The sequence below is a fragment of the Pan troglodytes genome, chromosome 11, assembly GCF_028858775.2.
Source record: "Pan troglodytes isolate AG18354 chromosome 11, NHGRI_mPanTro3-v2.0_pri, whole genome shotgun sequence".
NCBI lineage: Eukaryota > Metazoa > Chordata > Mammalia > Primates > Hominidae > Pan > Pan troglodytes.
In genome coordinates this window covers 59,839,191-59,852,912 of record NC_072409.2, presented here as the reverse complement: position 1 = coordinate 59,852,912, position 13,722 = coordinate 59,839,191, and the positions used below count along the sequence as shown (strand labels likewise).

Genomic DNA, 13,722 nt, shown 5'->3' with positions numbered 1-13,722 from the left:
AAGTTTCTAAGTCGAAAGGTATTTCTATTTTTTTTATTTTAATAGATCATGACAGAGTCAACTGTCATTTCAAATGAGGTGTCTCTGAAACCAAAGAACTAAGCTATCTTTATTTCTTCCTTTGGAGGGGAGGTATTTTGTTTGCATATGGTAGCAACAAACTATAGAAAATGTAAGTTAAAAAATATGTACAAAATGTATATATGTACAAATACATGACAAATGAGAAACATCAATAATCTCAAAATATATATGACAAAGATCTTTAAGGCCTCACTGGGGAGAAATACAAAGTTTATTGTGCAATATTAAATGAATAGCCAAGTCAGTCAGGGCATATACCAAGTCTATGGATTGAAGACAAACTAAGAATGTCATTTCCATTTAAATTGTTTTACAGACTCAGCACATATTCAAGTTAAATCCCACCAGGATTCTTGTAAGCCACCGCTCTTTACAATGTTTTAAGAAACTATATTCCAGCTCCAGGCGGGAGCTATAGTTGCAGCTCTTCATTCCTGAACCCGGCAACAAAGGCACACACCTACTTTTATTCAACTTCTCCCTCTCTTCAAGCCCAGTGAAGCCCTGAGGCACTTGGGGAACCCTGTGAGTGGTGATGGGGAGAAAAGCAAATAGAGGAAGTAGGCCTGGATGGTTAGAAGCCTCTCGAATGGTAATGGGAACAGAGGTGCTACAGTTGGGGATAAATTTTTTAAGAGCTCAAGACTTAAGGAATGATGCTTCCATTTCATCTGAAAGGGAGGCAGAATTCACAGACGGGGAAAGGGGTTGGGAAAAGAAGAAGAGAAGGAGGCAGAGTATTCAATGCCTCCACCTCCCTTGGTGGCAGCAGTAGCTGGAGCTCCATCAGAAATGAGCTAAGAAGGTCCCTTAACAATGTCCTTCCATGGCTCCCATTATGCCACAATGCTATCACATGTTTAACTGTATCACGATGAGGGCTTGGACCTGTGCGTACTCACTCACACACCACTAAAAGTTCCCAGAAGGGACTCAGTTAGTTATGGCAAGAGTCAATGAGTGAATGAATGAATGGAGGCCAGAAACAGGAGATGACATTGCTCAAAGATGACTACGTAAGACTAAACACACTTTTCATCCCCTGTGCTTCCTAAAAGAGTACAGCAGCAACAAAAAGCAACTCCATCAGCATTCTTTCCATCCAGCGCAAGATGAAACTTGCCCTGAATGAACAGGTAAGAACCTATTTTCTAACACCAAACAATCTCTATATTATTATGAGAGGTATTACAATTTTTGTTTCACTCACTGATAACCCATTTCTTGTAGCTTACAGGAAAAAGCAGAGGCCTTTCCTTTTTTCTGATACTGCAAAGAAGGGCTCTGAGATACCCCAGGGAAGAGTCATTGTTACCCACCATAAATGGTTAATGTGCTTTCATTTTCCAACGTAAAAACCAAATCATTAAGATCAGAAGCTTATAATTCTACTGCCCTATTTCCCTTTGCTAATCCATTAACTTGTGTTAGAGCAAAAATGTTCTGAATCATTTATCAAAAGCTGCTGTATGTAAACACAGAGATTTTTAAAAAGCCATGTTGTAAATGTCCTGTGTTACTTTGTAAATAAGCAGAAAATAATATGTCAAACTCCTCAACAACCTACCCTGCCCTATAGCTCTTACAATGGCAACTTTTTAAAAAATGTGTGTGTATGTGTGTGTATTTCTTCCCTATCTGTCTAGCACAGCTCATTAAAAAAAACAAATTGAGAAAGTGGGCAACTGAATATTTCTAATGAAAACATGATGGTAACTATAATGTCCTACAAAAATACTGGCCTGTTACTTTGATTAACTATTACCTCGGTATTTAAAAACCATTGATACAGGTTCCCGTGTATTCCAGGTCTGGTGCTTGGGTCCAGCAGTGATGCACTCTCCTATGTATACTCTAGCTACACCCTGACAAAATCAGTACTGAAGAAGAAGAAGCATCCCACCCATTTTACAGATGAGTAACTGAGGCCGAGAGGCACAGAACTTATAAAGGTGACTCTGCTGATATGCAAAATAAAGGACCAAAGAAATCAATAAAACTCATCCCCAAAATTATAGTTTAAATATCCCTTAAATATTAAAGTAGTATTTGATTAGTATGATAAAAAATATTTACTATCATTTAACTGGTAGTAACCATAATCTTTATGTTAGTTTTTCGTTTAGTCCATTGATTTTTCTTTATGTTTATTCTCTGCGATTTTTTTTTACAAAGGTTCACCCTAAAGTTCACCAATGTCTGTCTCTTTATATGAAACTAGAACCTTGCCAAAGAATCATGGACTCAAACAAGGATGATCATGAATTTAGATCAGTGACTTAAAGCACAGACATAAATGTATACAACTGATAAAGAATAATAGGGCACTCAGAGAGGAATAAAAAACAACAACCAATTCTCTACCACTCATCTGAAATATCTCCCAAGGATCATGCATGTCATCAAAGGTAGGAATTTTGTTTCTGAAGGAGGAGAGACAACCCAATGCAACTCTCTCTCCTCTTTCACTAAATCTAGTGCAGTGTGGCCGACTGAGTCTCCCATACCCCAGTGGAATCTAGTTAACCCCAGTGGAACCTCGTTAACACCCTTACCCAGTGGAATCTAGTTAACATTAACTCCCATACCCCAGTGGAATCTAATTAAACCCAGTGGAATCTAATTAAACCCAGTGGAACCTAGTTAACTCCCATACCCCAGTGGAATCTAGTTCACATTAACGCCCATACCCCAGTGGAATCTTGTTAACTCCCACACCCCAGTGGAATCTAGTTAACTCCCATACCCCAGTGGAATCTAGTTAACACTAAACTCACCCCCCAAACCGAGAGCTAGGACAGCACAGCTGAAGACGGCCACTGAGATCCTCCCTTAGCCACTCGCCTCCAGTCAAATGCCAGGTTGTTTTTCAAGATGGCTCATCTCTTAGCTTCATGAATTTTGGGAATAATAATATATTGAGTGATTTACCAGTGATACCAGGAAGAAATCAAATGCTCAGAGTGCTCAAAAACACAGACTACGTTAAAAACTCTCCCTTCAAGTTGCTGAAAGTATGAATGAAAACTATGAAAAAAGATGCTTTATAGAATTTAATTCTTAAGTGTTTTTTAAAATAGATAAAATATACCCTCAAAGTTCAAACAAGTGAAAGAAGCCTCCAAAATCTCAGGCTCAGGGCTCTCTTAAGGAAATATGTATGAAAAAATATCCTTGAAGTATACTGTGTTCAACAAATAGTCATTTCAAATAAATATATTTGTCTCTTGAACCTAATTTTGTATCAAATACACAAGCAAAATTTTCAGTGAAGCCTAAAGAAGATGTGTGGGTTCAGTTGATATAGCAGGCTAAAGATCCTAATGGTCAAAGCTTGAAATATGAGGATATTCTTCTACTGTGTTCCTATGTGGGTTCGAAGTAACCTTAGACATAAGTTGGCACTTCCATTCAACTACCTAGCTTCATATGCCAATAAAACTTGTGAGTGAATAAATAAACATGGCATATCCATACAATAAAATAGGAATGAAGTACTGAGACTTGCCGCAGCATGGATGAAGCTTGAAAACATGCTAAGTGAAAGAAACCAATCATAAAAGACCACATATTATATGATCCCTTGTATATGAAATGTCCAGAACAGACATATCTACAGAGACTGAAAGTAGGTTAATCAGTGGGTGGCTAGGGGTGGGGGTGGTGGAGAATGAGGAGTAACTACTCAAAACTTTAGGGTTGATAAACATTTTCTAAAATTGTGGTGATAGTTGCACAACTGTGAATTTACTAAAAACCATTGACCAGTACACTTTAAATGCTAAATGGGTAAGTTGTATGGCATGTGAATATATGTCAAAGCTGTGTTCTTTTCTAATTCTGCAGTTCTCAACTCATAATCTTCCAACTTTTTTTTTATAGAAACCTTAGTTTAGCTGTCTTTGAATTAGTTACAATGTCCTATCAAGCCCATTTCTTTTATAAATACATACTAAAATACTAATGGCTGAAGTTGTGATACCTGGAATTTGCCTTAAAATAATCCAGGGGTGTTAGGAAGGGGGAGCAGCATTAGGTATAAAGTGGCCATGTGTTGATAGCTACTGGGTGAAGGGTAAAATGGGGGATCATTACACCCTTCTTTCTACATTTGTTGAGTTTTTAAATTGTTATAATAAAAGATTTAAAATTGAAGGGAATGGTTCTTCGGACTGCCCACTCAATCCTATGCCGGTTATATTTTCTTGTGATAAAAATACACACATTGGAATATATACAGATGAAATGTGACACCTGAGATTTGCTTCCAAACAATAAGAGAATTTAATCTCACAAATGGACTAGGGAGCATGAAGGATCTAATTCCCACCCTGCTTGGAATATTCATCCTTCTGAAGTTTATCAGAAGACACAAGGCCAGCAGCAGAGCCCAGGAAGGGGGTGCAGATGAAACCATTGTTGAAGCTGGGTGAAAGGTATATGTGGGTTCATCGTATAGTGCATAAATGTAAACTTTTCCATAACACGAGGTTTTTAAAAAACAACCTCTGTCACACGCATAAATTCAAAACATGTGATACAAGGCTTTTTTCCCCTAAAGCACCAAGAGAGTCATGGTGCCTAAAGCCATCCTCTTAAATTTGTATTTAGTTAATTGTTCTATAAATACAGTATCTATTGCTTCTGTTGTCACTTTGCAAATTCTGAGGTCAGTCTCAGGAACAAGTCACAAAAAGTAGGAATAGCCAACAGTTATAGAGTTGCATATAGACCTGGGTTTGGAGAGTATGGGGAAGAATGGGGAAAGACATATAGCAGAGAACTTGTCAGTTCCAAATCACTGATTTCTTTCTCTCCTCTGGTGTGCCCAGACCCGGAGACAAGGACATACCCAGCCAGCAGACCAGGAGTATTAACCTTCACCTTCTGGTGGAAGGCCTTTTTTTTTCTTTTCTTTTCTTTTGGTACTTCATCAAATTCAACTGTGGCTTGACCGATATCTAAGTGCATTTACCTCTGAAATGATTCACAATAGTAAACTGATTTCAGCTTTTAATTTTAGAAGACAAAAAATAGTTTTTAAGAATCCTAAACTAGCTATGTTTGAGAAGACAATAGATTATGATTTTATAAAGAGCAAATTCCTAAAAATATATGCAAGATCATTACTGGCCCGTGGTATTTAGAGAAATGAAATGCACCCACCATTTGGCTGGATTTAGTCAGACACACAGAATAGGTGGCATAAAGGGTCTAATTCCTACCTCGTCTGGAATATCCATCCTTCTGTAGTTTTCCTGAACACTCACAGAAGCCAGTGGCAGAGCCCACAGGCAGAGCCACCAGGGTGGCATTTTTTCATGAGGCACAAATCATGGCTTTCACTCACCACAGTCCAGCATGTACCCCAATAAGTTCATTCAACATGAAAGTATTTCAAAAGGAAAGCAAACTGACACTGGATGAAGTACACAATTTCAGGCGAGTCTCAAGGAACCTAACGTTCTTAATGTTCTTATTCAAACAATTACTTTGGGTTCAATTAGTTCTTCGAGTCCTTTTTTTTTTTTTCAATTTGGTCTTGAATTGCAGTATGTGTGAAACTGCAAAAGCCTTTCTTACCATTCAGGACATACACTGATTATACATCTTACTAAAAACTAGCAGCATTGCTAGACTTTCAGATTTACGCAGTGAGTTCATAGAAAGGTTATTTACGGCCGGCTGTGGTGGCTCATGCCTCTAATCCCCACACTTTGCGAGGCCGAGGCAGGAGGATCGCTTGAGCTCTGGAGTTGGAAACCAGCCTGGGCAACATGGGGAAACTCTGTCCCTTAAAAATTAAAAATTAAAAAAAAAGATATAAAGAGAGGTTATTTACTGTGCTCATCTTCCATAGTCATTCCACAAAGATGTGTTTCCAAGTCTCTGAACACCCAGAAAACTTCAAGGGGTTGGATGCCTTGGAAATTGTGAGATTGTTAGGAGGCAGGGGGGAGTGGCCACCCGGTGTCCATAGATACTGGCTGGCAGCAGCTTTTCTCTGAAGTTGGGCACTCTTTGGCCCCAGGCTCAGCGTTCCCGGTTGGAGGAGGGAGGAGTGGGTCCTGTAGAGCAGATATCTCTAGCTAGCTGCTGGGCGCTCCAGGACCTTTGGCCAGCTCATCCATAATGACAGGTCCCGGTTCTCACAAACTGAATTCTGCACAGCAGCCTGCATGGCTCCAGGAACCCAGTGGGGTTAAGGCCTTCCTTTAATGACCAGGTACAAGCGCCAGTTCACACACACCCCCTCATTACCTCCTGAACTCGTCTGGGGGTCGAGCCACCCTATACATTTCACATTTACGTGTGTCTTAATGCAGAATAAAACAAGCGATGTGCCCCAGTCAAACTGTCCCATCTCACAAATACACCTACTATGTGCCAGGCATTCTTGATACATCAGTGAACAAAAATGATCAAAATCCCTGCCCTCCCAGCACAGACGTTGTCAGTGCAGCAAATACTCAATGACCAAAAGAAGTTTAATCATTTTCCTCCCACTTTCCTGCCACCCACACCCTGTCCTTCCAATCTCCCAAAGAGCTGGGTGTCTTTGTTTAATTCTATTAGCTTGACAGGGAAAATAAAATTCTTCAGCCTGCGCGCAACAGACATTACCCAGGTGCAACCCAATTCACCCCTGAACTCGACCGTCGCGGAACATTTTTCTCCAGCCTCCAAAAACTTCAGGTGGCGTGAGGCTCCCCCAACTGCAGCCCTGGAGGCCAACAAAGGGGCAATGGAGAGGAACGACCAGAGCCCCCTATCACCGGGATGACCGGGCGAGCGGGGCGCGCGCGCGGTACTCACCGAGGAGCCGGCCCAGAACGGGCACGAGTTCTTCACCTGCGGGGAGCTGCTCAGCGACAGCGCCCCGAAGCTGAGCGCCACCATGCAGCAGCCCAAGATCAGCTGAAGCAGCCCGAGTGACAGCAGCGGGCGGGCGGGCAGCAGCGCGGAGCCCGGGGCCGCGGCGGCAGCGGCGGCGGCTGCCCGGCGGGAGGAGAGCGCCGGCGGCGCGGCCAGCACCCCGGCAGCAGCGGTGGCCGCGCAGCGAGGCCGCGACGGGGGCTGCAGCGCGCCCCGGGGCCAGCGCGGCCGCAGCGGGGGCAGCGGCGGCTCCTGAGCGGCGGCGGCAGCGGCGCCCGGGCCCCCGGCCTGCGGCCCACCCGAAAGCCCAGCCACGGGGCAGCAGGAGCCCGGGAGCACCACGGGCAGGGACATGGACGGACGGGGAAGGGTGCGGCCGGCTGCGGCGGGCAGAGGACGCGGAGCGGAGCCGAGCCGAAGGCGCAGCACACTGGGCACTGCAGACGGGCTCCGAGGCCGAGGGGGAGGGAAGGAAATGCGCACGGCCCAACCACTTGCTGCCGCCGCTGCCGCTGCCCTGGCTCCAGCCGGCCGCACCCACCTGCCGCCTGGCGGGTCCGCCTCCCGCTGGCCCTGGGCGCACCCTCACTCTCACCCACGCGCACTCCGTGCTCGCGCTGTGCCGAGGCAAGTGCGCCACAGCCTCAGGGTCCCCGCCGAACCTGCGCCGGCTTCCTGGGGTCCTGGGAGGGTGCCCTGCCCCAAATATTTAAGTAAGTCCCTCGAGGTGGGAGGCACCTCACGGCCAGGACACGTCAGCGCCGGCCACCGAGAGTCTCAGCGTCTGTCCCCACCCGCCGAGCTGGGGCTAGAGAAGAGCGAGGAGCCTTCTCTGTCCAGCCACGAGAGAGGCCCTGGCGCGCTTTAATGAGAAGGGAGCCCGCCCTTAAACTTTTGCCCCCACAAGGAGGGGGATGCCTGGAGGAGGGGCTTTGGGGCGACTCGATGGGAAGAGGTGTAAGCCAAGGACCTCGGGAAGGACGACGCCGAGCGCAGTTACCGCTCACAGGGCGCAGGACCTGCCTACCCCGCACCGGCGCGGGAGTGCTTTCCCGTCATCTCGGTAGGAGCGGGAATGAAAGGACTGGGTTACCTTGGAAGCATCCAGCATCCGTAAAGAAAGTACCCGGGGCAGCCCGGAGCGCATGGCAAGAGTAACGCTCTGTCCTCTCGTTGACTTATGAGCTATATCAGGCATCTATTAGGCATCACCTGATAGAACACGGAACCCCCAAACTTCCGAGGAAATATCCTAATAAAATCCTAAACTACTCTGGTAATTTATGAAAAATCTTTAGAGAAAAAAAAAAAAGATTCCTCTTTGCAAAATGAATTCCCTTAATAATATACTTTTCACCTCGGAAGAATTCTAATGCGTAGAAAGTTTCGTGCCTAAAATGATTATAATGGACTTTTTTTCCTGATAAGAACCAAAGCAGTGTTCTTTGCAGTTAGTCAGTTCCAGTATTAGAAAGCTTATCTTACCGTAAGGTATTTAACATCCTCCTACCCAATAAACCAAGAAAAGTATGTGTCAGTTTTTATGCTCTGCTTGTGGAAGCTGGATTTATATTGGTCGTTACACTTTAACCCAATGTAATATACTGTCAATGTGCCCAAGTTTACATATACACTTCTTAAATTATTAAAGCACATGTCATTAATGGTGCCTAGGACTTCCTTTACAGACTGCTCCCATGAATAAATTCAAATTCTGGAGGAAAAGGGAGATGTCTTTCAAAATAAGTGTTTAAAGTCTGTTGATTCATGCAGGGTTTTTTTGTTTTGTTTTGTTTTGTTTGAGATGGTGTCTCGCTCTGTTGCCCAGGCTGGAGTGCAATGGCGTGATCTCGGCTCACTGCAACCTCTGCCTCCCGGGTTCAAGCGATTCTCCTGCCTCAGCCTCCAGAGTAGCTGGGACTACAGGCGCCCGCCACCACACCCAGCTAATTTTTACATTTTTTAATAGGGACGGGGTTTCACCATGTTGGCCAGGATGGTCTGGATCTCCTGACCTCGTGATCCGCCCGCCTCGGCCTCCCAAAGTGCTGGGATTACAGGCGTGAGCCACCGCGCCCGGCCTCATGCAGTTTTTTAAAATGCCATACAGTATATGCGCTTAAATTGCTGCTGATGTTAAATGAAAAGCTTCTTGGGGCTGAGGTTATACTCTATTTTATATACAAGCTTAACAGTATTTAATTTTTAACAATGTATTACACCATGCAATATAGTAAGTCTGACTGAGTCTTAAGAAATTCTCTCAGCTAAACAAATCTATTTCATTGGCCAGTTCTTGACACCTGAAACTTACTATTAAAAATGTATTATTTGTGTCTAAGAATGTTGCTGTTAGAAGTCAGGATATCCACTGGTCCTTGAGGAGGGACATGATTATGACTGCAAAGAGGGTTTCAACGGGTGCTGGTGACTATTTCTTTCTTGATGTGGGTACTAATTACATGAGTAAGGTTCATTTTGTGAAAATTCATGGAGTTACAGTTATGATTTGTGTGCATCTCTGTGTATATTATATACTTAAATACTGTAAAGTATTTCCAAATACTTTATTCTTAAAATTTTTAAAGCCTTTTTCCCCATGCAGAGACAGATGATAGCAAAAATAATTGAAATCCATGGATGATTTTATCATCTTAAAGGCTTTACTCATTTTATAAGGTGACTAAAACTTTTCCAAAGCTACTAATTAAGGGTTGTTGTATAGTCATTTGTTGTTGTTGTTGGCCACATTTATAACTGAGTTTCTTTTTCTGGTTATAAACACAAATCCATGTAACACTACCCCAACCTTTAAAATTATGCCAATAAAAATATCAAGTATTTGGGCTTGGTATTTTTGTAAACCAAGCTTGATTCTTTGCATCTCCCAAACCCTGCTTACATTAAATCTTTAGTTAGACCTGAACAACCTGTATGTAACTAAGCTCTTATAGGATAATTCAGAGCCATTGATTTCCGTTTGTCTTAATAAAAAAAAAACTGAAGACTTTGAAAACAGTCTGGCAATTTCTCAGGAAGTCAAGTATAGTGTTTGTTGTCATTTGACCCACTTATTCCACTCCTAGGTATATACCCAAAAGAAATGAACATATTCACACAAAAACCAGTGCACAAGTAGCAGCATTATTCACAACAGCCAAAAGGTGGAAGCAATCCAAGTGTCAATCAACTGGATGAATGGATTAACAAAACATGGAATATGCAGCCAGTGGAGTATATTTGTCAGTAAAAAGGAATGAGGTGCTCATCTATGCTACATGTAGAAACCTTAAAAACATTATACTAAATTTCAAAATATCATATGTACCCCATAATATGTACAACTATTATGTATCCACAATAATTAAAAATTTTTTAGACATTATGCTAAGTGAAAAAAGCCAGTCACAAATGACCACATATGATATGATTCCATTTATCTAAATGGTCTAGAATAGAGAAATTTGTAGAGACAGAAAGTAGCTTACCGGCTGCTTAGGGCTGGGGAAATGGGGAGATTGCAGGGGGATGATGGCTAAAGGATATGTGGGTTCTTTTTAAGGTGGTGAAAATGTTCTAAAATTGATTGTACTGATGATTGTACAACTCTGTGACTGTACTAAAAACCAGTGAATTGTACACTTTAATGGGTGAATTGTATGTACGGTATGTGAATTATATCTCAATAAAGTTATTATCAAAAAATTTAAAAATAAATAAAGTGTGGAAGAACCTGTGAAAAATTTGCCCCAGATTCTTCATTAATGTAGGCCAAAGTTCAAGGAAACAATAGCTGGAGTGTGTTGTTTGGTGGAACCCAGCTGCCAGTTTTCCTCAAGATCAAAGCTCAACTCCAAGAAGGTTCCGTACACCTTCTACCAATGCTTCCCCTCCCTGTCCCTCATTTTCCACTCCTTGCACTAGGAGCCTCCTCCACTGAGGAGTTCAGGCTCTTTGCCCAGGTTTCTTGGACACCTTTTTTTTTTTCTTTTTTGAGACAGAGTCTCGCTCTGTTGCCCAGGCTGGAGTGCAGTGACTTGATCTCAGCTCACCGCAACCTCCACCTCCCAGGCTCAAGCGATTCTTCTGCCTCAGCCTCCTGAATAGCTGGGATTACAGGTGCACACCACCACACTCGGCTAATTTTTGTATTTGTATTTGTAGTAGCAACAGGGTTTCACCATGTTGGGCAGGCTGGTCTCGAACTCCTAACCTCGTGATCCGCCCACCTCAGCCTCCCAAGGACCCTTTAAATAAACTCCTCAGTTCCTTCCACACTTCTCAGAAGACCCCCATCTGTCAGCTAATTAAAAGAGGCTGTTCCACATCGGAGTCAGAGCTGCTGAAGAAACTCTTTCTTTAAAACCTGTTCCCTGGCAAGATCCTCCAGGTCTTATATTTTACAAAAAAGGAAGTGCTTCTCTGAATTAAGGCATAGTGGATTCTAGAAGTCTCAGTTAATATGCTGGCTGGAGCAGCTTCTCAAAGTGTGCTCCAAAGACCACAGGATCACGCCAGGGCGGGGAAGGGGAATGTCAAGTTCATTCACTTCTCCCCACACCTGCGGGATCAGATACTCTGGACTGAAGGCCTGGAACCTGCATTGTAACAAATGCAAAGAAACATTAGTAGATGGTACTATTTAGACTCCAGAATTTTTATATGGAAATGCTTATATGGAAGAGGAAGGTAGAGGATTTGACTTGAAAGCAAACATACATGCAAATATGTTGGTGGGAGGGCTTTGCTGGCCCCCAGCGGAGCTTCACTGTACAGGTGATCTTTATGCACAGAAGGAGTTAGACTACTGGATTCTAATGGGAAAGGTACCGTAGGAGAAACGAGTCACTGGGTTCTAGCCCCTCCTCCACTCTGTGCCCTTGACCCAGTCAGGAGCTTCTTGGCCTCAACTGCTTCATCTGTAAGATACGGGTTTGTGAGTATCATCTGCCTGAGGTTGGGCTATGCAATGATTTGGATACCCCCAGGCCTGCGATTTTGAAATTCAGCTATTCTCATCGCCATGATTTCTCAGATGACCAGCAAGAGAACAAGGACTAAGAAAAGCAGGTAAATTTGGGGGTGGAATAAATTTATAGACTCAAAATTCCCCGACAAAACCCGAAACTCACTATTTTAAACTTTAAGGCCTCAGGTTCCATGGTCCTAGGTTTTTCCCTGAGGAAATCGATGAGTGGTAAGAGCAATTATAACATTTCACTTTGCAGAGAAAGGGCTGTGTGAGGCTTTTTTTAATTAAGAGAGAGAGGAAGAATAAAAGAAAGAAAGAAAGAAACCCTGAGCAGAGCTGGGCAAATCAGGCACTAGGTTTTTCTGAAATAATGGTGCAGACTGGTTGTTAAGAATTCCTAATGCCTCTGGCCCCAAGACAGATTTATTTGTCAAACAGATGAGCTGTAGCTATATTTTTCTCATTGTTCAAATTAAATACTGAAAACTTCTTATCATGCAAATCCCACAAAAGATAATTCAAGCCAGCTGCTTTAAAAATTATTAATGGCTGATCAATTTCTAGAGTAGATAAGCTATACATATATATACACACACACACACACATACATACACATACATATATATACACACACACACATATATATATATAAAATAAAGTGTGTCCTACAAATATGTGAGTGTGTGTGTATCTATGGGTAACCTTATATCAGAGCTTCCTGCAGTTTCAAGTTTCTGTAGAAGTCAAAGCTGTAATTCACCAACAGAGGCTGTTTCTTTGTTCTGGAGAAATCTGTTGAACAGGCCTTTTAGTTAATCAAATGTGAAGCACAGACCCCCGAAACAGATGTTTAGGAGACAGCTGTATGTTAACGACAGAGGTTGTCTTGTAATAATGTGAACAGAGCCACCCATTTCCCAACGAAGGAGCTCTTTGTCTAAGGTGCTTGTCAGACTCACCAGGGAAGCTTCAAAAACTGTATACAAAGTCTAAGCCTCCAGTTGCAGTTACCCTGATGTATAAGGTCTGCAATGGGATGAGGTCTATACAGATGTATTGGCAACATCTCCCCTAAGGTTTGAGATGCACAGTCCTCTAAAGCCATGTCTCAGAGACCAATACTCCTCTTCCAGATAGGGGTTTCTAGTACCTCCATGTGTTTGTGTGTGTGTTTGTGTGTGTGTGTGTATTCTTCTTCCTGGCAACTACTCATGAAAGAGAGGACCTCAGGCCCCCCAAAGATATCCTGCCAGTCAAGCTGGAGGAAAGACAATAAGAAGGACTTGGCTTGGGTTCCACACAGCCCATATAGACTGAGCTGTGGATGTCCCTATATGCTAGGCTTTTTTAAGATTGACAAGCTTTAACTGTGGGAAATGTACAGATTTGCTAAATTTAAAATATCTTGGTCATTATCCTGCTGAAGGCCACAAAGTCACCCAGGGAGAGAGAGGTGGGATGACACCTAAGAGGAGAGGGCATAACTGCTCTTAACTGGCCTGGTAGTGGTTATTCCTAGGAAAGGAAATGAGAACTGAGGGAAGTGAAGCTGAGGATGTAAGAACAGCCTAGGTCTCCTGCTAATCCTCGCTACTGATTTTGATTGCCTACTGTATTCAGACTTTGTGTACATTATTCTAATGCAACAGCTGTATCAAATAGGTCTTTGTTTTAATTAGCGCAGAAAAGAAGAGAAAGGAACAGAGGGAAACTTATTCACCTTCGTGTTTCTTGCACCCACAGTTTCTATCTGCCTTTCTCAACAGTCCCTGGAATAGCAGAAAAACAAG

General features: G+C 43.0%; 1 protein-coding gene across 1 annotated transcript in view; it reads right to left on the bottom strand.

Moving 5' to 3' along the window:
- The window catches only part of ENTREP1 (endosomal transmembrane epsin interactor 1), a 67,377-nt gene extending 59,526 nt beyond the window's left edge, over positions 1 to 7,851 (bottom strand). The window contains exon 1 of the mRNA XM_016960932.4: positions 6,901 to 7,851. Coding sequence (XP_016816421.2) covers positions 6,901 to 7,314 — 414 coding nt within the window. The 5' untranslated portion in view covers positions 7,315 to 7,851. The remainder of the gene's footprint in view (positions 1 to 6,900) is intronic.
- Positions 7,852 to 13,722: the final 5,871 nt, after the last annotated feature.